The sequence below is a fragment of the Rousettus aegyptiacus genome, unplaced genomic scaffold, assembly GCF_014176215.1.
Source record: "Rousettus aegyptiacus isolate mRouAeg1 unplaced genomic scaffold, mRouAeg1.p scaffold_m13_p_7, whole genome shotgun sequence".
Taxonomy (NCBI): Eukaryota; Metazoa; Chordata; class Mammalia; order Chiroptera; family Pteropodidae; genus Rousettus; species Rousettus aegyptiacus.
In genome coordinates this window covers 34,156,245-34,183,297 of record NW_023416310.1, presented here as the reverse complement: position 1 = coordinate 34,183,297, position 27,053 = coordinate 34,156,245, and the positions used below count along the sequence as shown (strand labels likewise).

General features: G+C 38.0%; 1 protein-coding gene across 6 annotated transcripts in view; it reads right to left on the bottom strand.

Moving 5' to 3' along the window:
* The window catches only part of EML6 (EMAP like 6), a 220,539-nt gene that overhangs the window by 54,447 nt on the left and 139,039 nt on the right, over positions 1-27,053 (bottom strand). For all 6 annotated transcript variants that reach the window (XM_016130157.2, XM_036225002.1, XM_016130160.2 and 3 more), the window contains 8 exons: positions 25,534-25,627; positions 15,937-16,037; positions 14,458-14,660; positions 11,779-11,890; positions 11,413-11,540; positions 7,168-7,309; positions 4,229-4,381; positions 3,931-4,062 (listed from right to left, as the gene is read on the bottom strand). In XM_016130157.2, coding sequence (XP_015985643.2) covers positions 3,931-4,062; positions 4,229-4,381; positions 7,168-7,309; positions 11,413-11,540; positions 11,779-11,890; positions 14,458-14,660; positions 15,937-16,037; positions 25,534-25,627 — 1,065 coding nt within the window. The remainder of the gene's footprint in view (positions 1-3,930; positions 4,063-4,228; positions 4,382-7,167; positions 7,310-11,412; positions 11,541-11,778; positions 11,891-14,457; positions 14,661-15,936; positions 16,038-25,533; positions 25,628-27,053) is intronic.

Here is a 27,053-nt window from a genome sequence, read left to right as displayed (position 1 = left end):
CAGGAAAGGAGGGGAGAGGCACTTCCCGCTTGGTTTCTGGGCCTTTTCCATTTCATTCCTAAAGCTGGTTCCTTGGGAGATGCTGTTTCCTGTTATTCCTGGATTCTATGAGATAGCCCTATGCTCTTCCAATAAACTCATCTTTTACTATTATTTTAAAATTTAAGCTGGCTTGAGTAGGTTCCTGTTCCTTGCAACCAATGATGTGAACTTTTTTTTAAAACCAACTATTCCTGTGTTAAAAAGGTGGAATTATGGGTGTGTGTTTTTTCACCCGAATTTTCTTTACTGCTCTCTTACACTATTTTTTTGTTTTAGGTGTAGAGGAAATATTTAGGTCATCACTTTTTTCCCCCCTGCCTGCTCCTGTGTAACATATAACTTCTGAAATATTCTGAGGGCAGGAGCAGAAACAAGGAGCACAAAGTCTGTATAATCCATGTATGATTTACCCCCGAATAATAGTAACCCTGTTCTTTCAGAATCCTCATATTTCTATTCACTAAAAATATCTAGTCACACAGAAAAAGAGAATTGAAAGAGACAGATGTCCTCATTTCTAAGCAGGTATAGTAAATCATGTATTTTGAATGTGCACAGAGTTTTACAGTCCACAAGATGATTCTCACACATCGGCCCAGCCGCTATATAATTTACATGTTAGAACAATTCTAAAATTGGTACTAAATGTATCAAACGTATCAGACTATTTGCAGTGAAAATGGGAATGAGATGTCCTATTAGGGCTCAATTGTTAAAAGGTTTTACATTCTTCATATTTCTAGAAATGAACTAAAAGCAGCTAGAAAATATCCTTCCATATTTTATCGCTCTCCATGTATATTTTTCTTTCTCAAGCATTCCATGCAAGAGCTTTCATTCATGGATAGCTGTTGTTTCTGCAAAGGACTGATGCACTTTTTGGTTTTCCTAGGACCTGTGGTTGCCATGGACACAAAAGGCTGCCAAGGCTGAAGGCTGTGCTATTCCCCGCCCCTGACGTGCCAGCTGGCTTGGCAAACCCGTTCACCATTTTTGACAAGATCAAAGGAATAAAACAGATTCCTGCTCCTAAATTTTACTCTCTACACTTTGCAGACCCTCGAGGCTCCACTGTGAAAAGCTAGACTGGTCTTGAGGCATCCTGGAACATTCTCGAGGTCAGGCATTTGTGTAGCTAAGAGATCAGGAGCATAAGAATGTCAGAATGACATATCTCATGGCAATGAAACTGGAGATAAACCAGGAAATATTCACGGGCACACTTGCTCTTAATCTCCAGATGGTATAACTCCTCCTCCAAGATAAAAAGTATTCTATTCTCTTCTCAGTCCTAGAAACCATTCGGTCTGATCCTCTCATCTGACTGAGGGGCCACTTATGACAGAGGCAAGGTGGCTTTTCAAAGACTTCAGCCTCCTTACTCCCAGCGTCTTTGCTATCATCCTGAGCACTAGCTGGACCACAGATGCTAACAATTTGGGGCAGAATTATAGAAATAGCGAGGTTGCCTCTCTCTACAGAGTGATGACACCACATTGAGGGCCTACATACAGACCTTTACCTGGCCTCCCCACAGCTTCGACCCACTGATCTTGGCCAAGATCTTATTCTTTCCATCTGGGACTTACTCTTCTTTATATCCCTATAGCATCCAACACAGAGCTTATACATTTACAGAATAAAAAAATCCTCTCAAAATGTGAATCAAATTACAATGAGAAACCACCTCACACCCACTAGGATTGCTGCTATAAAACCAACCACAACAAAAACCCAGAAAACCACCAAGCATTTGGCAAGAATAGAGAGAAGCTGGGACCCTCACGCATTGTTGGTGGGAATGCGAGGTGCTGCAGTCTCTGTGGAAGGCAGTACGGCGAGGGCCCTCAAAAAACTAAAAATGGAATTATCATTTGATGCAGAATTTCCAATTCTGGGTTTATACTCAAAAAAACTATACACCTATGTTCATAGCAGCATCATTCACAATAGCCAAAAGGTGGAAGCAACCCAAATAGTCACTGATGGATGAATAAACAAAATGTGGTATATACATACAATGGAGTATTATTTGGCCTTGAAAAGAAAAGAAATTCTGACACATGTTACAACTTGAATGAATCTTGAGGACACTATGCAAAGTGAAATAAGCCAGTCACAGAAAGACAGATACTATATGACTCCATTTATATGAAGTACTCCATTTATATCAAACAAACAAACAAATAAGCAAGTAAATAAATAAAATATCCAAGAAGGGGGTTGAGAAGTCACTGCATCCACACACCCCCTCAACCACACTGGTTACTAGATGAGTCTCAAGCAGCTGGTGTCCTGCCTGATCACAAGTGCCAGCCTAAGTTCTTGGCACTGGGTCTGCCATGGCCCTGACATGAAAGGGGACTTATCTGATCTCCCTTCGTCCACGCTGGGCTTGCCTCTTACAATAAAGGGCATGTTATCTTCCTCTCTATTGCATTGTATAAAATGCTTGCAGGTTGTAAAGCTGAAAGTCTTCATTCCAGTGCAGCAAGTACAGTTACAACTTAAGCCCTGCCTTGGCAGAAGGATCAGTTTATGGCAACTACTTCAAGAAACACCCGAAATAAAATATTTTGGCAACTCTGAAATGATCTCTTTTCTCTTGGTTTATTTTAGTTGCTTTCCAACTCCAGGCTCACTCACCCTCCCTAAGATAGTAGGAAATGCCCCACCCCAAGTTCCTTAGAATTACCTAATGCCTGTAGGATAAAGTTCAGTGTTCAACTTCCATTTGTGAGGTAAAAGTTCCTTCACATTTCGTCTCTATCTGTTCCGCCACCTTCTCCTTCCCTCAGCCACTCAGCATTACTATTTCTTAATCACCCTGCTCTTCCGCCTCCACATCTTGGCATACCGTGTTCCTTCTAAACCTGGAAGGTTTTGCCATCAAGTGAATTTATGCTCATCCTTCAAGATCCATCTCAAAAGTCACTCTTTCTGTAAAGGCTCCCTGATTCCCCTGGGAGCTCTTCCTCAGAATACACCACTGTCCTTGGTGCTCTTCTATCACAGTGGACTAAAACTTCTCTGCGAGCGGGGACCCTGCCCTTTCCTAAATGCCTGCTCCAGACTCTAACATCGGCCTATTTCCCAGAATGGGATTTAAAGTGTCCTCCTACCCTACAGCACTGACACTCCACCCTGGGTGCTTAATGCTGACTTGCCCACGCCAAGCCCCTCTGCTCACCACGTCTTACTCCTGTGCCTCCCCCAGTTTGTGCCCTTGTATTCTTCAGGTACAAGCATGTCTGTCCTCAGTAAATTATAAACTCTGCAATGAGTAGGAACCATGTCTCGCTTCTGGATCTTCCACATTTTCTTGCTTAAGACTTTGCAAATGGCCGAAGTGAAATTGATTAAATAAATGAACAAACAGACATATCCCCACGGTGTTTGTGAGCATGACTTAGAGGCTAGATTGGGAGCTCAAGAAAGCAGAGAAACTTTAGGTGAGCTGAAGGTAGCTTTCTGCTTCTGCTAGAGGATGGAAATTGCTTGAGACTTCTTGGACAGTTCGCTGGGAGGTAGAACATCGGGAGGAAAAGGGACAGCAATAAGGAGGAGACACAAGGCAAAGACACAGCACATGGAACCTCGAAGGGAAGTGGTAGCTTGCTAGGGTAACAGAAGTCACGATACACATCTTTAACACTCTTAAAACTCAACGGCTTGAGTTAACAACAACGAAAACAACAATATGGGAAAATACTCAAAAATATTAATAGTATCTGCTTTTAGGTTATAAAATTACAGTCATTTATATTGTGGTGGGGTCCCCCCTCTGTTTTTCTTTATAACTCAACTGCTATTCTCTCTAGAAACAATATGCGAATAGACACTGATTTTTTAAATAAAAATTGCGTTTAAAGCCACAACATACTTTACCTCTAGAGTCCCAGTCGATATGTGTAATATAACTAGAAGCACCTTTACAGATGCCAACCCTTTTGCTTGTAAGTACATTGTAAATATCCACAAAGTTATCATGGGATGCCACGGCAAGGTATTTTCCTGTATCTATAAAGAAAAACATGCAGTTAATATCAAAACATTTTGTAGAAGGATTTACTTTCAGGAACTTAGTATTCTCAAGTGGGGAAAAAGGTCAAGAATAATGAAAATAGTCCACAATTGTAACTTTTTGTCCCGATACATTTAAAAAAGTTTTTGCTGTCATTTTTACCTTTTGAAAATTTAATATCAGAGATCATTTCTTTTCTGTGATGGAAGGAGACCATGTCTTCAACAGTGTCAGCGTTTACGACCAGGAAACTCCCATCATTCAGGCCGACTGCTAAGGCTTTCCCATCAGGGGAGAAGGCACAGCATCTTCCACCTGCAAAAGAATACACAGGGAACACTGTTATTATCCATAACTTTACTGTCAAATGACCAAATGAAGAGATGGAGACACTTGCATATGTGCGTTATGTATGGACATATGACTGTCTTTAGCACTACTTATGAGAAGAACTAAAACTTCATAGTTTAAAACAACTCTTCCCTCCAACACAAACACAATAATCACAATGTTAAAAATACATTTTCAATTGCTTGGAGGGTATCCACTCATTTCTTGGCATCTGAATACTTGGGGTTTTCAAAAGATTAACATAACCAATATCTTTGCTCCCAAGAAGAAGTAATATATAAGAACAGGATCTATGTAATAAAATTTCCAGAAACTATTTTTTATACCATGCCTTACACATAAAGCTTGTTTTAGAGAACCTTGTTGCTCTACACCTAGTCACTCCGATTCTCAGATCCATGGATCACAATACATAATGCTAGAGGTGAAAGATTTTGTTCTTGCCTCTTCTGTCATGGGAATAATGGAATATGCACAGCATTCTCTTAAAAGAGGTGTCTGTAAAACTAATCACAGGAGACGGTGCTGCCTGAGCAATGTTTTCCTCTGCTTTGGAGGGTGACAGGGAGACATGTCTGAACGAGGAGTATGAACTCTGTGGGGGTATGCCGCCTAGCAATCCTGTTTGAGAATGCCTCTTTCCCCACTCTCACTGAGAGATCTAGGTGAGCACAGCCCCAGTGGTGGGACAGGCATGCAACCTTGTACTAAAGCATTCCAAGCTGAGCTTCCATACACACACCACCCCTCGGTCACTATTCACGGTACGCTGAAAGCTTTGTCCATCTCAATAACTTTACATCAATTCTCTTAATTTTATCTTCCTTCACTCATTCATTCACTAAGCAAACAGCTATTTACTTACAGTGAGTCAGGCATGGTACAGGTCCAAGAGGAACCTGCCCTTGAGGAGAGTCACCAAGATTAGGTTAACCATACAATTTATTGTATAAACCAGGACACTTCTGAGAGTGAGAAGGAAAGCCATCAATAATTACACCAGGACGACAGTGGAAAGGTCATCTTATCTAATGTAGTGTTTTCTGAACTAATTTTTAACTAGTGAATAAAGTCCATTGTCTGACATTCAAGTCCTGTGCAATAAGGACTCAGTCTGTCATTTCCTCAATATAAATCAGCGGCCAAATGATTCAATCTTGTAGTGGTTAAGAGCATGGACTCTGGAGTCAGAGCTGGATTTGAGTCCTGGCTTCACCACTTACAAAGGCCGGGAAGTCAGTATAAAGAGACGCAATATGCCAGGAGGCGGCAGTATCACGCAGTGGCCACAGGTGGGCTCTCTGAAGCTGCACTGCCCGGGTTGGAATTGAGTTTCATCATTTACAAGCTGCAAGACTTCGGGCAAGCGACTTAAGTTCTCTATGCCTCAGTTCCCTAAATTTTTAGGTGGTAAAATAATGGCTTTACTCGCTGGGATCCCATGAAGACCAAACTCAAAGTGTGAGCGCAGTTGCTGGCACGGCAACATCAGTCACCATCCTTGTTGCTGCTGCTATCCTGACACCTTTATTTCGTCCCCTTAGAACACAGTCCCCATGTTTCTGCTTATAAAACTGCCCAGTACAAATACTTTAGCACCAGAGCCCAATCTCATCCTTTCCCACCTTAAGGACTTCTGCAAATCCTTTGGGTCTCAGATCTCATGTGTCTTCCTTGATGAAGCCACTCCTGGCAGCAGGCCTTCCTCTGAGCCTCCGTGGTACCTTGTTTGTTTGTGCCAGATAGCTTTATCTCCCCACACCCACTCTCGAACCTGCTCTATATCTGAACCTAGCCTGTATAGACTGCTTCGATGGGTTCCTCTGGCTCCTGTTTGCGTTTGGGCAAGAAGAACGCAGGCAGGAGAAGGGAGAGAGGGAGGCTAGATGTATTCCCCTAACTGCTTCTCTGCGAGGTCAATGCATATGGCTGAATCTCTGGGCTAATGGTTATAGTTGCTGCCAGGCTTCTGTCTCACACAGCGCTCACCTGCAGACTCCAAAAATCACTCCTTCCTCCAGCCTCTTCAGGCCCAGGACTGGACATGGTACCTGGCCATTAAGAGCATCATAATACTGCACTGTCCCCAGTCATTTCTCAACATCCTACCTACCCCTTTATAAATAGTCCTGTTTTCAGACTCTCCTCAAATTACTCAATATGAATGCACCATCTGTTGCTGGGACTCTGTTCAAATCTTGTCTAACTCTGAAACTAGAGATGGGACCAGTCATTCTGCCATCCCCAGTGCCTGACACAGAGAAGCTACTGAATAAATGTCTGCTAAATTTGTACATCTTGATATACCTCTGAGTTGTAGTGCATCTAGGTGTTCAGTACATATTTACACTTTCCTTGATTTTTTGGTATAGCTGATTTTTTTTTTGTCAGTAATAAAGTCAGTTCTGGAGACTGTTAGACATAAAGATAAACAGCACTCTTTACAAGCTGATGTATTTCAACTGACTCACACGGCTCCCAATGAGAAGGACATATTGCCCCCAGGTGGCAAATGTCTGTGCAGTGCAAGGAAAATCAAGCGACTCACAGAGCTGGGCACCAATGGATCAGGTCAGCCTTGGGGAATAATTCTACAGGTGCTGGGTTATGACTATAGTAGCAAACACTGAATTCCCATTGTCTAGCATATTTGGGGGCTCTCACTAAATACTAGTTGAATGGAAAAATGAATCCAACACACTCTGTTGTTTGTAAATACTTTTACAGATGTGTAAGGTGATGTCACATACCTTTTTTGAGTTTCCGTACTGCCAGCATACGGTGCTGGGAGGATAATTCCCAGATGCGAAGGGTTTTATCATCGCTCACTGTTGCACAGATGGGCAGGAGAGGGTGAGCTGCCAACCCCCACACTTCTCCTTCCATGTGCCCCTGTGGGAGAGGAAATTGGACAACATCAACTTGGTTCATGCTTCTCAGCTTGCCCTTTGACAGCCTTGTGCTACATATTCAGCCCAAGAGTAGTCCAAAAAGGCTCCAATAGTAACAAACACAATTTGAGCTTCCTTGAGCCAAAACGATTGCAGGGCATTTTTCATTGAACCCAAATCTAAAGCTGGGCCTACATGATGTGAAAGCATTCATGCGGAAAGCAAAATATGGACTCATCACATATAAATTTGGTTTACATGATGCCAAACATCTTCTCATTTAGAAACTTCTGGGTGGATAATGAAGTGTCCTTATTTTATCCTATTATTTGATATCAAATAAACACAGTATACATGTACCTCTTTGTAAAACAGCTTGATCACAGCAACGACACAAACCACTTCAATAAAACACATTCTGAAAGATACAGGTACCACCTATCTTTGTCAGAGGAATTGGACAGCAATATTAATTCAGTTTTAGTCCTTTGAATGTATAGCAAAAATAAAGAGAGCTGGATTTTCATTTCAAGCGCCCTGGGTTCAGCATTTGTTCACAAATGGGTCTATCCAGCAAACACTAGACAACTGAAAGGTACCTGCTAGGGACTGGGCCAGTTCCATATCCTTACATCTTATCAAAAACATACTTAGCTGGCTTAGAAAAATAACTGAAATAATACAGTATTTAAAAATGAATGATTAGGGAGAAAATGAATCTGATTTCAATAACTTACTGCTCAATAAAGCAATATAAAGAACAGATTAGTATACAGAGCAATAAAACAGACTAGACTGTTTACTGAACTTCTGCTTTTGGTGACTAATTACGAAAAAGCTTTGCTTAGTAAAGCGAAAAGGAAGACCATATACAGGCATCTGAAAGGTGTTTGCAGTTGGAATGCTTTAGGGAGCAGGTGGCTTTCCAAAGAGACATTGAATGATTCTTGTTTAACTGGAAGCTGTTTGAGCAAAATAATAATTTGGCAGGAGGCATAAAGTTCCAAATACAGCTGACATTTAAATATCTGAGAAGGGCTAAAGGGTATAGATACTGTTTTTGGATTTACTGGATTTGGAGCACCCTTCATGCTTCCCAAGGTGACACTCAGAGTATGGGTCAGGAGGTCACCCCCCATGTCTCTCCAAAACTGGAGCTGTTTGGAGTTCTTTGTTCATTTTGCTTGAAGACAAGGTTGTGGAGCTCTGAGACCCTTTCAAACCACTGCTCACATACTGATTTAAAAATAGTCAACTGAATATAATTATTTTAATTCCTGTATAACAGGAATGGACAGTAAGCAAGGCAGGCTGAAAGAATCTTGAGTGGCACAAGGAAATGAGCTTGAGATCTTACTTTGCTACTGATCGCCCATAAAGGTGATAATACCCAGTTGCATAATTGCATTGATTATACTCAAAGTATATACAGTGGAAATTGTCAGAACTTACCTTGTGTCACTTCTCTCCTCCCCCAACCTAGCTATCCTTCTCTTAAGTAAGCAACCTATTCCAAGTGACATTGGTCTCCAGGCTTTTGAAACTGGGAAAGTGGTTCCGATATGGTCCCACAGCAGGGTAGCTGATAGTCTTAATCACGCTGCCTCTACTGTCCCTTCACTCTCACTCAGTGTCTACCCTATCTCAGAGCAGAACTGTGAGCCCCGAGAGCACAGGAAGTCCTACTGCACCATGCACAGCACACGACACAGAGCAGATCTTAGCAGGAGAACAACAAACATCGATTGAATTCAACTACTGAGTTCTATGTAGACAGGAGAGGCAAATGAGTGATACACCAGAAGAAGAGAGAGAGACTGAGAATAAAGGAAATGAATGGTACACATGTAAGAAGAGAAGACGGTTCCACCGCCCACCCGGAGCTCAGGGGACCATGATTCTGCACTGCTTTCCTGCGGTTTCCCTGCTGAGACATTTAGAAAACAGCCTGCTAGAGTTCAAAAGAGGAGCTCAGTATCTGACAAACCTAAGTTTGAATCCCAGCTCTGCAGTTCTTAGCATGTGGCTGTGGACAGTTTATTGGGGTTGGGGCTGCTCATCAATAAAACAATTTCAATTGAATGAATCTGTTGTAGAGATGAGAAATTTTGTACAATAGTATTGTCTGACACATAGTAGGTGTTTAATAAATAGTACCTGTGATTATTTTTATTATTAGAATAGAAAAAATATATAATAGAATTGTAGAGAACAAAAAAGTGAAAAGCCTTTATTGTCAAATTTAAAACATATTTAAACAAAATTGGCTCAACTGTAACATAATACTTTGAGTTTAAAGTTAGAAAACTTAGAGTTTAAATCTTACAGTATTTTTTAAATCTTACAAAATATTTAGCAATATAGCATGTATGAAAACAATTTAAAGTTCCACGCATTTGGGGATTTAAAAAATCAGTGATAAATTAAAAAGACAAATTTTATAATTGAAATAAAGAAATAAAGACTTTTTTAATAAAATAAATAAGTCACATCCAGAAAGAAAAATAAATTAGTTTAGCAGAAAATGACAAAAGTATGAGCAGCTGGAGAACAAAGAAGTCACACTTCAAGGACGCATGTCCAGCATAGTTCTCAATCTGGCTGCCCGGCAGTCAGCCATTGAGCTTCAAGATTTGTTTTTAACAAGAATTTTTTTTTCTTTTTATAATTTTTTTTTCTTTTTATAGATTCTTATGGTGAGATATCCAGAGCGGGACTCGAGCACATGCATTTTTTAAACCACATAGTGTTCTGAGTCATCACCTGTGTGGAGACCTGTTCCCAGGATGTAGCCAATCAGAGGGTCCCTCTCAGTGGGATTGTGGGATTCATCCCTAACACAGCGAGCTCACAGGCATGAGTCAAGTCAGGGGAAGGGGGTGAAGCTCCTCCAATGGACACATGGAAATCCTGAAGCTTATAATCAGTGCCCATTCTTTCAGTCCACCTTCTGAACACACACCTCTCACCTCCCCTGCCTCTTTCATCTATAAATAAGTCCTATCCATCACCAAATTGGGCCGGACTCACTTCCACATACCCTCGGGTAAGATTTTATCACTTCTTTGATCTTTGAGGGTTTAGAGTTAATTATTTTAATCTGATTTACCTGTACATAATTCTTGAGGACAGAAGGAGGGTAAGGAGTATGTGATGTGTTTATGCAAATCAAGACTGAGGCTAGAGTGAAGCACAAAATCTAAAGTGCTTGTATGTTTGGTGTGTGTGGAACAGAGAAATTGTTTTACAGATTGACAGACCTGGAGGAACTACATCTAAGGAGTCTTAGGCACACCTGGACTTGATTTAGATGATGAGATTATGGGCTCCGAACAGATACTGTAATGGGATAAGGCTCTTGGAGACCTTGGGAGAGGGAATAAGATTAAATGGGTGGGAATATGAAGAATTGGGGAGCAGAGGATGAGAAAACTCTTAAGGTGACCTTCATGATTCTCCTAGTTGTCACATGCTTGTATAATCAACTTCCTTTGAGTGTGGCATGACCTGTGGCTTGTTTTCAATCAATAAAACATGACAAAGGTAATGGATGTTTATGATTACATGTACATGATGATATGATTATGTTATGCAAGACTTCAGTGCCTATTTTTTCTCTCTCCCTTGCTGGATTTGAGGAAGTAAGGGGCAAGTTGGGGAACCCTTTATGGCAAGGAATTGTGGGCAGCCTCAGAGCTGAAGGTGGCCTCTCGCAAACAGCCAGAAGGAATGGAAGTCCTCAGTCCTACAACCAGAAGGATCTGAATTCTGCTAACCCGAATGACCTTGGAAACAGACCCTTCAGTTCAGCATCAGATGAGACTGCAGCCTGGCTCTCATTGCAGCCTTGCAGAACCTCAGAGGACTCAGCTAAGCCATGCTCAAACTTCTGGCCCACAAAAATCATAAGTTAATAAATGTGTGCTGTTTTAAGCTACTGGGTTTGTGGCAATTTGTTACACAGCTATAGGTAATTAATATTTGTACAATTCTGAGAGTCAATACTTCCTTAAATTTTGCACATTAAACGCCACTCCCCCTCCGCCTCACCCTACTCCTGGCTCTGATGTGAACTGTGATTTAGAATATGAACAAACACAGTACCTGAATGAGCAGCGTCATTGGGCCACTTTTATCAATTTCTAGGATCTCTCCATTTTTTGTTCCCACCAGGATATGTCCATGTCCCAACGTAATGGCACGAATTGAAGGGTTATCTTCCAAAAGCAAGCCTGAGGGGAAAAAATGTATTTAGCAGAACAACAACAAAAAAAGGTTTACTATTACACAAATTCTGTTTTATAGTTCCATTTGGCAATCACCCTTGATGTTTCTACCAGGGGCCTAGAGCTCTGAATGTGGAAGAAAGAATTGATTTGGTCATGTTTTTTTTTTTTTTTTTTTTCCCAAGAACATCAGAATTACTGTCTCCATCCCAAAATATTTCTATTGTATGTTGGGGAGTGGCACCTTTAGAGCTAGTGGACAATGCTGCTCTTTTAATGGCATAAGTCTTCAAGCATCTTTCAAACATATCATCCCAGAGCTCCACAATTCCGTCCTTTCCACCTGTTACAAAACCCTGTGAAGACACATACAGGAAGAATTACACACATATTAAAATAGCCAGTTACCCATCCAGCACCAACAGAATTCCCCCTTGGGTACAGCTTTGTGTGTGTTTTCTTCCTAATTACAGGAGACTAAAAAATATGATGATAACAAATAACAGTACTATGACATTTCCTGGAAGCATCTCTCCCCTTCTCCTCTAGCAGAATTATGCACATTCTCATTGTGTGTCCATTGCACTTTGGTACACTGGATGGTGGATGGCCGTTTCTGTGCCAAGTCCCTGACCAGAGAGTGGGTTTCGACAGAAGAGGACCAGCCTCAGAGCCTGGCAGTTTTTGCTATCTCATATATTCCTACTGAATGAATCAGAATTAATATTACAATGAAAATGATTGTTAAATATTTTTAAATTAAATAATTACTTCTGGAAGAAAACATCATTATTTATTATTAAGAGTAAATTAGGCACTTCATATAAAACCATCCTGCTAATTTGTTCAGTAGAATCATTTCCACAGTAATTAAAATCCAAATGACTTTTTACAAAATCTGGAAAGTAAAAAGCTTAACATATTGGATATTTTTTACTGAACAGTGATCTTTATTCTTGTTCTAAGCTTATGATTTCTTGGCCTTACTAGTATTTTTTTCTGGCAACTTATCATATATACCAGCTGTTCTTAGAAAAGTCTCTTTTTTTCTTTAAGAAAAATACTAATTCATTGTTTTCTCAGAAACTTTCAATTTACTGCATTTTAATAATGTGCACAAGAAAATAATATTTTGAAGTTTATTACATTATTCTTTTCCTTACTATGGGTTTTGCACCCAGGGAGATTCGATCCCCAGATTAAATTTAAATGCAGGATGCTATTGTTAAGTTTGTCGAAGGAGGCACACACAAAGCTGAAGGGGTTTAGCAGGGTTTACTGTAGCAGAGTGACAGCCAGGCTGAGCCGAAGATGGCGTCAGTCCCAAATACAAGGGGACCTGAAACTTATATGGGGCTTTTCAGCGGGAGTATTTTGGCAGGGTAATTGTCAGGGAAGGGTGGAAAGTCCCTAAGGTGAGTGAAATGGGAGGTGAGCATGTAGCTGTTGCCAACAGCCAACCTGGACGTTGCAAGGTCCAGTTTCCACATGAGAGGTAAGGGGGGAGTCTGGTTCCCACACTACGGGGGTAAGGGATGGGGCCCTCCTGGACCTGACAGTTATACTGTGATATTCTTGTCTCTTCCCATGATTTGTCAGCTTCATTTACCAAGCCATAAAAACGTTTACACAAGTTATCTCACATTAACTTCTGGGCCTACAAAAATTCTGCATTGTTTTAATCTTTTCTAACATTTGCAGTTTAACCTAAAAAAAAGTTTGCCAGTTAAAAAAAAAAATAAAAAAAGCTTAACAACTAAATCATATAATTGCACATATAATAAAACAGTTTAACGACCAAAACAACCATATAGTTGCATGTATAACCAGAATCTACTTCTGTAGTAGAATCGGCATATTTACCTGCGAACAGGGACATGCAAAATGAGGCTAAGCTTAGGTGAGTTGGGTGGCTTAAGTTCTTTGGCAGTCAAAGAGCACAGATGAATTTATACCCACCAGGAAGTTAGCAATGAATACAAAATTGATATTTTCTGAAAAATTGACTGAAGAAAGCGTTTTAGTAGGACTGAAAGTAATTGTGATCTTTATAAAGAAAAATCTGTAAGGCACGTGGGGAGCTGGACAGAACAAGATAAAGATGTGCTTGAGTGGAAAGAAGGCCAGTGTGATAGTTAATGTTTTGTGTCAATCTGATTGGCCAGCTAATCTAGGGTGCTCAGATTAAATATTTCTTGTGCGTGTAAGGGTGTTTCTAGATGAAACTAACATGATGAAACTAACCTTTAAATCGGGTGGAATCAGTAGATTCCCCTCCCCAGTGTGGGAACCAGAATATAACATAAGTCAGAGGAAGGAGGAATTCATCCCATTTTTCTCCTGTCTCCCTGAGCTGGAACATCTCACCTTTTCTATACCATGTAGGTTTCTCTGAGTACCCTCTGTGATGTTTATACAGCTTTGAACTGAGCTGGTGAAAAGACTTCACTCCAACATTCTTGTCTAAGCTGAACCTGTCTACAAAGGAACAAGCTGGTTATCAACATAACTGTTGGTGAAATTGATGGCTGGGAAGGTAATCTAATCACTTGGTACTTCCAGGTCTCTGCTCATGTGCCACTGAAGAGGAAGGATAATACTGAAATACTTCTCAGGACTTGTCCGCTACTGTGAGTCTACAGGTATCCGTGTGCTAATTCTTATGGAGCGCAAAGGAGAGCCAAAAAGAACAAGTGTGAAAAAAAGTGGGGAGAAATTGAACATAAATTATAAATGAAAGAGAAAATTTAAAAGATATCTGTACTCCCTTCCATGTCTTCTCTTGACAGACAGTCATGACGACCACTTTCTAGTTCAGATAGTACTGTTTTAGACACATTCCCTTGATGTGGGCATTCCTAAGACTAACTTATAATTTTAGAAAGCTGATGAGGAAAATGAATTCTAAAAAAATATGCCATACCTTATCCAACGCATACATAGCAAACACAGGCCCATCATGAGCCTTCACTGTCTTTAGAAGAAGAATATCTTTCCAAATAAAAATATCGCCAGTAGCTGCTCCTGAGAACACCAGATCTTCCATTCGCCCATAAGAAACACACATCATTGTTTCCCATTTTCCAACACTTCCGAAAATTCCTCTTTTAGAGGTGAAGCCCCCACCTGGAGTAGACCAAGAGTATTTATTACTTTTTTAAAAAGTGACACCTTCTATGAACATATAGAATGGCTACCTTCAATGAAAAACCCAGTGTACCGACACTATGTATATACAGAAAGATGTATGAAAACAGCAAAAAGTATCACAAACAAAAATATTATAAGAAGGTTTCTCATTCATTCATGCATTAATTCAATGTTTATTGAATCCCTACTTTGTGGCAGGCACAGTCATCAGTGGTGGGGTATAAAGATGAAAAGAGAGTTCCTGCTTTCAAGGCCTGGCTGGAGAGAAACCTCTATATGCATCTCAGTCCAATGAGACAGGCACCTAATGTGGGTTCAGTGCGAGCTCTGTGCCAGCCAGAGGAAGAAGTGACTAAGTGCCTGGGAGAACTAGGACGCTCTTCATGAATGCTGAGCGAAAGAACAGAAACAGCACTGGCTGTGAATGTAGATGTAAACATGTTATATATGTTTTGCCTTGATTTTTATCACAGGAACTTTGGAGTGAGAAAAATAAATCATTGTGTAGGAGAAGGTGCGTCAGATTTGCCTGTAGATGTTCACACTTCCCAGCACTTCCTGACTAGCACTGATAAACCCAGACTCATGCCAGATAATTCTACACAGGCTGGCTCTCCGGATGTGCTGGGTGTCATCATCCTTTCTTTAAGGTCAGAAAGCATTGGAATGATAGCTTATTTCTGTTTTGTCCGGTATAAAATTGGGCTTGGTAGTAAAGCCGATACTGAGTTCAGAAACGATTGTAATAACAGGTGTGGTTTATTAATGAAAAGAATAAGATACTGTTCCATGTTTTGTCATGCTTATTTATTCATTATAATTAGCATTATAATTCATGAGTATTTATTTTGACCACCTACTGTGTGCAATGTCAGGATTTAATTCATCTTCTAAATTCAGTGATAAATAAAGGGACTCTCATAATACTGAAAATTCTATTCACCCAACCAAAGTGATTATTTTACTTCTTGTTCAGTAGTCCAACATAATTACTGCTTTCAGAATAGATGACTAAATATAATTATTTCCACAGTGAAATATTTTCCAAAGCTTTCTAGATATTGATGAATATGCATAGCATCATATAGAGTGCTCTAAGTTTCACAGCTTAGATATTAGGCAGTCTAAAGTGAATTTGGAAGAGAATATCTTTTAGGAATATTTTAATTATCAATTGCAGAGATAGACTAGGTATCGGTTAAGGTTTTCTTCAAACTCTCAAACATATAATGATAAACCCAAACAACAGTACCTGCTTGCTGCCAGAATTTGATGTGCTTTATCCCAACTGTAACCAGTTTGTCAACATGGTGTGGGTTACACTTTACCACAAATATTTTATCTTTATGTCCTCTGTTAGAGACAAATAAGAAAATAAATTAGTTTTGATAGAAGTTATAATATAGAGTTTTATTAAAAGCAAGCATTTGGTCTAACTTTCATTAGACTACATGCAACAAGACAACTAAATTAGAAGTTCACTTAAAATATACATAGGGTCTATGTTAATGAGCTTTGACTTTTTTTTTTTTGCATACTTGAGCCCCTTCTTCTTACCCTAATATTGCTACCAAAGTCTACTTAATTATGTTTTAAATAAACTAATGAAATATCTAAAATGGATCAGAATGTCTCTATAAAATAAAATTAATGCCAACACCAGAGGATTCCGAGTAATTCTCAGGATACAGATGTCTCATACAGGAGGAGGGAGAAGACACCAATAGCATTAGTGAGAAGCTTCAAATGGGATATTCTTACTGTGGAAGTCATACCTCTGCGTTAAACAGTACTTCAGCTAGAAATCTATTCATTAGAAATTGAAGCCCCTGGCTTGAATCCATGGCGAGAGAAAAGATACTATCTATTGATTTAAGGCACTTTTAGATACTATGCATTCAGAAATGTAGGTTTATAACCCAAGAGGCAGAAGGACAAATGTAAAAGTGAGGACTGATTGGAGACCTGAAGCTGTAGACCTGGCATTCCATAGTGCCAGGGATGTTTCTTCTTTAGTGAGTCAACACATTAGAGTCTAAGGATTTCCTAGTCTTAACGGACTATTTGGCAGTCTTCTTTGGGATTTAGGACATATATTTCATTATGTAAAAAAAGGCAATTAATAAAGAGAACATGACTGACCAATCTCCCTTATGAATATTGAAAATCTTAAATATTAGCAAAGAGAATCCAATAACACATTAAAAATAATATATTATGACCAAATGCGAGGCTGATTAATTATTAAGGAAATAAATAGTACAATTTATCCTATAAATGAGAAAAATTAGGTTATAGTCACAGATGCTGAAAAGGTAACTTAAAAACACTCAACATTTAATGAAGTAGGAATTAATGGATGCTTCAGACTTATCTCTTAGATGTTGCAATTTCCCTTCCTTGTTTGACTGTGAGAAACTCAGATTCATTCAAGACCAACTATATACACACTGGCTCTCCAGAAATGTTGCGAGTCATCCCACTTTCTTTAAAAACAGGAAGTGTTGGAATAGTAGCTTATTTGTGTAGTGTGTGTGCGTGTATGTGTTTGTGTGAACTCAAAAGTCAGATTCTTACTAAATTAAATTCCCAATGAAGTCAAGAGCAAGACTATTACCACTACCATTTAACAATGTATTAAATATATTAATTAATGCAATTAGATAAGATTTTAAAAAGTAAAGGCATGAGAGCTGGAATGGAAGAGGTAAAACTATTTCTATTACCAGAGGGTATAATTATATGTCAAAAAAATTTTTAAAAAAATAATGTAAAACTATAAACAAGGTAATTTAATAAAGTTACAGTATATAAAAATAAATATGGAATGAATAATCTTAATATATTCAATAACCAGTTAAAAATATAATTGGAGAGAGGACTCTATACACAACAAATATATCATGGCATAAGTTTAATAAGAAATGTTTGATATATAAATTGAGTAAAATACCCCCCCACACACATGTACACATTTGTAAGATAGAAAAAGTAGACTTTTAAAAAGGAACACATCCTATGTTCTTGAGTTGGAAAACTCAATCATAGAGACGTCAATTCTCCCTAACTTTATTTATAAATACAACTTGATTCCAAAAAGAATATTGGATATTTGTATTTAATCTAGAGTTAGACACTTTAATTTTAATGTTCCTGTGGAAGAATAAACCAAGAGGAATGACCAATTAACTCTGTGAAAGAAGAGCGAAGTGAAAAGGGTAGCTCTCTTAAATATTAAAACAGTTTATAAAGACTTCATAATTCGAACAGTGTGGTATTGGTGCATGAAATAACAATACTTAACAATGGCAAAATAGAAAATCTAGAAGACATGAATACATATTGAAATGTAGCATATAAAAAAGGACAGGTCTCAAATCAATGGGGAAAGATGAATTTTTAAAATAAAAGGCGTTTGTCACCAAATGTTGGTGAGGATGTGGAGCAACAGGAACTCCCATCCATTGCTGATGGGAATACAAAATTATTATTATTTTCAACTCCTAATACAAAATGGTACAGCCACTTTGGAAGACTGGTGGTTTCTTATGAAATTAATTGTACTCTTACTATGTGATCCAGCAATTATGTTTGATATTTACCCAAAGGAGTCAATAACTATGTCCACACAAAAGTCTGCATATGGATGCTTACAGTAACTTTAATCATAATTGCCAAAACTTAGAAGCAACAAAGATGTCCTTCATTGGTGAATGGATTAAAAAAAAAAAAAAACTGGAACATCCAGACAATGGAATGTTATTCAGTGCTAAAAAGAAATGAGCTATCAAGTCATAAAAAGACATGGAGGAAACTTCAGTGGATACTAGTAAGTGAAAAAAATTAATCTGAAAAGGCTACATGCTGCATGATTCCAACTATATAACACTCTAGAAAGGCAAATCTAGGGAGACAGTAAAAAGATTACTGGTTGCCAAAATAGAGAGGAGGCAGGGATAAATAGGCAGAGCACAAAGGATTTTTAGAGCAGTGAAACTATTCTGTATGATACTATAATGGTAGACAGAAGTCATTATACATTTATCAAACCTTGTAGAATGTACAAAACCAAGAATGAACTCTAATGTAAACTGTGGACTTTAGGTGATAATGATGCGTTGATGTAGCTTTATCTATTGTACTATGTACCACTCTGGTGGTGGTGATACGGGAGGGGCTGTGGGTGGCAGGAGGAGGGAGTACACAGGAGTTCTGTACTTTCTGCTCAGTTTTGCTATGAACCTAAAATTGTTCTAAACCAAACCAACCAACCAACCAACAATGTCTGTTTAAAAGGGGGAAAAAAAATGGTGTTTGGACACCCTGATAGCTAAATGGAAAAAAAAAGATAAAATTAGATCTGTTGCTCATAATAGATACTAAGATAAATTCCAAATGGTTTAGAGGACTAATGTAAAGAGGAAGCTATAGCAGATTAGGAGAGATTATGAGTGATTTCCTTTTAATCTGAGAATGGGCAGTATTTTCCTAACTATGATTCAAAGTCTTGAAGCATTAAAAGACTGAAAACTTTTTACCAAATTAAAAACCTTTTTCATGATGAAAACCACCGTAACAAAATCAAAAGACAAATGACAAACTGGGAAAAATATCTGCAAGTTATAGACAAAGGAAAAATAACTCTAACAATTAAAGGACTACTTTCTGTGTGTATTATATTTTAGAGAAACCAAGTGGTTGATGAGGGAGAATTCTTATTTATAGAAGAATTCTAGCTAATATGGAGAATGAATGATAGAATTAGAAATTATTATTTTCAACTCCTAATTAATCAGTTCAGTCCATAGTTATAAATGGGTGCTGCCAACCATTAGATGATGTGTTGATGGTAAGCATTATAATGGAAGGATCGGGTTGATATTACTAGAACCCATAACTAAGTTAACTAAAGAGTAAGACAACTAGATATTTCAGAGAGCAGTGTACCAAGGGGGTGTCCTGGGAGAGAGAAATTCCATACCTAACATTGTTTAGAATTGCTTGCTCATGGGAATAAAAAAAACAAACTGGCTTTTAGCTATTTTTATTCTTTAAAAAGTCTTCTACAGATAATACAGCCCTACTCTTGCTGCCCCCAACTTCCAGTATGCCACTGATTACATGTCTTTTAATGTGATGAAAAATAAAGTACATCTCAAGTATTCCTTTCTAAAAAATTGCATGTAGGAGAAAATATTTGTAAAACATATATATGATAATGAACTTGTATCCAGAACATATTAAAAAACTCTTACAACTCAATAATAAAAAAAAATCCTACTAAAAATAGGTAAGGTATTTAAATAGATATTTCTACAAAGGAGATATACAAATAGACAGTAAGCACATGACAAGATGCTCAAAATCATTAGTCATCACTTTGCACCCACCATAATGGCTATAAGGAAAATGACAGACAATAATAAAAGTTGTTAAGTATGTGGAGAGATTGGGACTTTAGTCATTGCTGGTGAAAATGTAAAATGGTATAGTCCCTTAGAAAAATATTTCAACAGTGCCTCAAATGCTAAACTAAAGTTACCAAATAACCGAGCAATTCCACCTCTAGGTGTATATCCAAGAGAAATAGACACATGTTTATGCAAAACCTTGTACAAAAATGTTCATAGCAGCATTATTTGTAGTAGCCAAAAGGTAGAAACAACCCAAATAGCAGCTGATGGATGAATAAACAAAATGTGGTATAGACCCACACAATGAAATATTATTCAGCAATAAAAAAGAATAAAGTGCTGATATAGGCTATGACGCAGATGAACCTTAAACATTATGCTACATGAAAGAAACCAAACACAAAAGAGATCATATAGTATGATTCCATTTATATGTAATATCCAGAATACAAAAATCCATAGAGACAAAATAGATTAATGCTAATGGGTGTGGGGTTTCTTTCTGGGGTGGTGAAAGTATTCTGCAGTTAGTGGTGATGATTGCACAACTCTGTAAATATGGTAAAAACTACTGAACTGTATACTTTAAATTGTGAATTGTATGGTATGCGATTTATTAATAACAGTGTTAAAAAAAATCTGAATGTGAATCTAATCAAGCCTTTGGATCTAACTACCCTTTACAGGAAATGCAGGAGAATTCCTAAAATGTTTCCAAGAATCGGTCAGGTTTAGAATGTGAAATATTCTGTAGGTCAAATGACCCAGTTCCTCAAATGCATTCATGGCATGAAAAAGGTGTGTGTGTGGGGGGGGTGCTACTATAAAATAAAAAAGGCTTAAGAGAGATAATAACCAAATGACCAAATGCAATACATGGGCCTTGTTTGGATGCAGATTTGAACAAACTAACTCTCACCTTTGAAACAATAACAAATGTTTGATTATGATTTGGGTAATGGATGAAAGTAAGAAATTACTATTGTTTTAGTTAGTTGCAATAATAGAATGGTGGTTTGCAAAATGTCTTTTCAGTTAGAAATACCTAATGAAATATATACAGGTCGAATGAAATGATGTCTTGTATTTTCTTTAAAATATTGTGGCAAAAGAGAAAGTCAAAGAAAAAAAATGAGGGGGGAGAGATTTGTTCCATTTGTAGGATGTTGCAGCTGGGCAATGGGTACATGGGAGTTAATCATGCTATTTTCTCCACTTTTGTGTAATCTGAAAATTTCAATAATTAAAAGCCAAAACAAACAAACAAAAAAAAACAGATCATCTCCATACCCATTATGTGGGCCCTACTATAGCGAGAGGCAGGAAAGAAGGAACTGATTTTTGAACTCTGTTTCTTTGAAAGTCAAAAGTAAAGCAGGAACACTAGGGCTAAGATATGTCACTGGATGTATCAGGAGCAATTAGGACAGAGGGAAATGGCTTGGATAAGAGAAAATGTGCTTAACATAAAGAGAAGTGAACCAGGTAACCATAAGCATCCAAGGATTTCTTGGTTGGAGGAAAATCCCCATGGATTCCAAATCACTAAGATATATTTTAGAGAGAAGATGCTAAAGAAAACAAAATGAAAATTGAGAACGGATATAACATATTACATTTCCTAGATAGAAAAGAGCATTGTTTGTTTGTATTTGTACAGTGTCAAACATTTAAATAGAAAAATCTCTTTTGAGAGTACTTTTTAGTTTCCACCTAATTTCTTAGGGTCAAAAAACACCGATGTTGTTTCCATTGTAGCTAAAGTTCTAAACTGACAACTGATGGCATATAAATGTTTAATTAATATCCATTTCAAAATAAAGGACATTCATTAGATTCCTCTGGTCTCCCCCCGACCCCACTTAGATGCTTATTAAATCTATAGGGTAGTGGCCTACAATTGCACGTATAAGGAAAACAAAATGGAAAAAGTTTCAGGTCCTCAAGTGCGAGAATAAGAATGTAGAAGACTCTGTACTATTGCCCTAATACAGGACAGTTCTTCATGCCTGAGTCGTAAGTAATCCACCACAGAGGCCAAATTTAAACTCTATCAGCAAGCGCAGGGGAAGAAGGAAGGAATGTGCCTCTTCTAGAAGCAAATGGCAGCTAGCCAGGGAAACTGGTTTCTGAATCTTCTATCCTGAGCTCTTTCATTTGATAGAGGCCAAGTCCTATGTGTGATTTGGTTTGCTCTTTCTTTGGGAAAGTATCTCTTACAAGAAGACTGAATGCATGTTTGATTTACACCTCATCTCCAAAAAATATTTAAACTGTGTTACTATATAGAATAATAATACAGAATAATCCAGGTAACATAAATTAGAAGACAATGAAATAAAATATTATTGAGTGGGAGGGGGGGGAGAAAGCCAGTTATAGAGCAGTATGTATAATAACCCATATGTGAATAAAAACAGATAGAAATATTAGAAGAATATATACTAAAGAACATATGCTACAATGTTGGCCACAGCTATTTCTGGGTAGTGGAATTACAGATGATTTTCATTTTCTTCCCGGCACTTTTCTATGCTTTCTAACTTTTCTATAATGATGGGGTATCATTTTGAAAACAGAAAAAAGATTAATACCTGTTATTTTTAAAGAGATACACACTTAAACAGTGAGAAGAAAAGGTGCCGATTTGGTGTGCAGGAGACTCTATGATATTTACTAAATGTGTGCAAGGGTAGGGGCCTAAAATGGCTCAAACAACAAAGCTAATGCAGGAATGCATGCTCTGAAGCTCTATGTGCCTGCTACTCTCTGCGGGCCTATGCTTGTCCCTACGCTTTCTAGTAACATAACTGTTTCACATTAACATTGGAAGTATTCTTGTTAGGCACTTTGATAACTCTAGATTTTACCTAAGATCCCTACTATTTAAACTTCTGAGATGAAGCAGGTCAATAATAGTCATTCTCTCCCATAGTCATGTTCCCAGAGCAATAAAATTCCAATTAAAGGAGCATAAAAGCACCTGATTATCTCATTTTTTCTACCTGGATTGATGCTGCCATTAAGCCACTTAACTACTGCCCATAAAGATTGACCCTGGTTTTTAAATGGGTTACTTATATATTAGACCATAATCTGAACATTTAAGAGGAAAAAAAGACTAAAAATTTCATTGGTAATGGATGTAACTGAATTCATGAAAATCAGCAAAAATGCAAAGAAATTGTTCAGATAGATTGGGTCAAGGCTCATAGAGATCTTATCATCAGGTTTCTATGTGCCAATTCTGAATTTCTCTAATTTTTCTGAGCTGATAAAAAGGAGGTTCATTTAAATATTTTTACAATGGAGGGACAACTTCTGAGAGTGCAGTACTGTGCAGGTGGCACACATTATTAGCCCTGGACCTGCCATCGTGGTTACCAACTGTGTCCCTCCCCCTTGGGGAAATCTCACATCCTGAGCTATGGGCACATTGTAGAACAATCTCCCTGCTAGAACAATGCAACTTGTCAGAAGCGGGTTCGTTGTTAAGCCTTCCTAGTGACAATGCTGGCAATGATTGAGACATGGACGTGCAAAGCGAAGGGTATCACTGAGTGAGCCATTCTCTGAGAGAAAATTCGGCCCTCTCAGGAGCTGTGATGATTCCTGCAAGCCAGTGAGTACCATCGGTTAAGTAGTACTTATTTTTCTTTGTCACTTCTTTCATGTCTGTTTTTAAAGTTTTTATCTACTTAAGCACTCTAACTTAAGGTTATAATAGAATTGGGTTTTTTTTTTCTGGTTATTTATTATATAAAATTTATTATTATTATTATATAAATATTTATGTACATATTCATTATTTATTTATCATTTCAAACCTAATGTTCTTCCAAATAACTTTAACAATCCTTTACATTCCTTTTTGGAAAGAGCAGTGGTTAATATTACAATTGCAAAATGTTCTCCGAGGGCAATTCTGCAGGTGTCCTGTTTTGGGAATGTGACATAAAACTTGGGAGCAATTCCAAAAATAGTGTTAACATAATATAGTGTTAAGTTAATTTGTGTTCATTAAAGTAACACTACCATGCATATCAGGTATATACTTTTTTCTATTAATAAATATTGCTTCCTTCCATTTCTATTTATGTTTCTGGCATATAACTGGTCAGGCATTCATAGTTGCAGAGGGTTTTCTAGCAGGGAAATTGCATTTCTGTTGCTTTCGAAATGCAGATATATGCTTTGCCTGAAATTACCTATTAATGCAGATGGCATATTACCAGAAATATTAAACTAAAATTCAGTTTATATGTCTAGAAGGAAAGCAAGAGTTCTGACCAGGAGCTACATCTGAGCACTAGGAAAGAGTGATACAACAGTTTGGAAGAGTAAAAAGAGACCAAGAGAAAAACCACTTGGGCAGGCGGATGTATGAGCTGCCATCTGCTGCCAAGAATTCCATTTCAATAGCAGTCACCAGAAATGGTTTTTTTCTCTCTTAAGATAGTCAGCTGGAGTCATCAAAGCTCCATCTGTGTCTCCTCTGAGTCTCCAGCAATTCGTAGGTCTTCATTCACTAAATCAAATTGCCAAAAAAACAAAACAAAACACCTTTTTCCCTCCCCCCCCCACCCACTTAATATTGTAGAGGGAAGTATTAACTAAAAGCTTTGGACCCCAGTATTTGCTTTTAGTTAATATAAAATCAATATAAAAATGATTTTATATTGCAAAATAGAAAAAGTAAGTTGGTTCATGCGGGGAAGAACTAGTAGAGAGGTACACTGATAACACACCTTAGGCAACAAATTGTATCGCTAGGCCACCGCTGCCAACTATTTTGACCTCTGACCACAGCTGGCAAACAGCTAAGCTCAGTACTAGTAGTAGTGGAAAGTAACGTTCAGACTTCAGGCTGATTCAGCAGGGCAGGTGGCTGGGGTAAGGGAGGACAGGTGGTCTGTGAACAGCAGTAGGTCTTGAAAAGTCTATTTATAAGATGGGGAGATCAGGGCAACAATTGCCTGCTTTGAAAGCAGTGGCAGATGCACACGATGGGGCCTCCTTTCCAGCATGCCACAGCCTCGTGACAAATGGTACTTCTGACTCCAGTGACATTGACAATCCTTCACCAGATGCTAAGACAGTAGAAAAACAAGGGGCAAGGCACAAGTCTGAGCAAAGCTGCTTTTTTACTGCTCAGAAAAAGCTTTGCTATCGTTAATGCATATATTACTAAAAGCAAAGTGATGAATAACTCTCTGGAAAAAAATTTCAGCATTTTCCAATTCCCTGAAACAAATATTAACTGCTCTTGGTCGGGGCTGGCACCGTGAAGTGTTGCAATGTGTTTCATTTGGGTGTAAAGCTTTCTAGGTGAATTTCATCTGAGTCTGAAGATGAAATCTTACCAGAAAATGAAAACTATTGACAGATACTGATGTGTAACAATCAGCAGGACGTGCCAGACCTCAGCAGCTTACCTTGTTGTGGCTATCTTTTCTCCCTTTTTCCAGTCCCAAAACACAATACTGTGAAAATCGTCTAAACCAACCGACACCAGACATTTTCCATCAGCTGTATAAAAACAACACAAATGTCAAATGACTCATTTTTCTAATGAAAAACCAAAACATTTTATATACTATAAAGAGGAACAAGAAAGTGACCTTAATATTTGGCTCAAATACATTAGAAGTATCATATACTATAAAGAGGCCTCACTGAATGAAATACTTAACTAATAACAGAACTTCTCACTGCACAATAACCAGTAACTGAATGAAACTGCTGACCCAACTTTCCAATCTGAGACACAGAGCTGGGGGCAGCCTCTTAGGGAAGTCACTAAAACCTTGTCTATTTTGTGACAGACAAATCTCATGACATTTATTGGAAGAGCCATTTGGCCTTGTCACTCAGTCTATGTTCAGCTATAAAACCTGGGTTCTGTTAATCCTCTAAGATAAGAGCATTATAGAAACTAAATTTAACCACAAAAATTCTTTCAAAAGATGATTTTATAATTTAAAAAATCTTCATTTCTTAGTTTCCCTATTTCAAATGTAGTATGCTTGTTAAAAGACATTTAGAAAATATGGATAAAGAAAATTTTTAAATCATCCAAATTTCTAGGCCTACATTTGATGTATAACCTGTAAGTTTTTCTCTACATAAATGCACTTCTACAAACCAAAACCAGGATCATACGGAATATACTGTTATCTAATCTTTTTTCATTTGTTTGATAATGAACATTTTCCCTTAGTATTAAATATTATTTATAATATTATCGATGATTACTATAATTTGTTTTTTTAGGTTGTTTTCCAAAAACATTTTTAAATATATATAAAATTAAATTTGAAATCAAAAGGGCTAATTTGCTTTTCCCTTCAAGACAGAGGAAGAGGTACAGTCAGTAAGTCTTTCCCTCGCTGCCTCCCCACAGGAGAAGCATCTCTGGGTCAGTGGTTCCTCCCCGGTGTGTGTTGGCTGGGAAGCAGGTGTCGAGCTCATGTGCATCAGTTCAGTTGGGTGTCTTCTCTGACTACAGAGAACCAACAACATTTGGGTGAAGAAACACAAGACTGTGATAAACTGCTTTTCCCTAGTCCACTTTGGGTCTCAGCTGGTATTTTCAAAGATGGGCCTGATGTAGATGCCAAATTAGTTAAAGTGGAATTTCAGATAAGCAATGAATAATTTCTTAGTGTAAGTATGTACCATGCAATATTAAATTTACATTGCATATTTATGTTGCATGGGGCATACTTGTACTAAAAAAAAAAACTATTTGTTTATATGACATTTAAATTTAATTGAGCTTCCTGTATTTTATTAGCTAAATCTGGCAACCTTCCCCCAAATGCTAACCAGTGCCCAACTTGTGGGTGCCCTTACTTGGGGCAAAGACCTACCCTTCCAATCACCTGGGAACAGTGGTCTGCTCCGTTTCTAGAAGAGGACGAAGAATAAGAGAAAGAAAGAGCCTCGTTTTAAC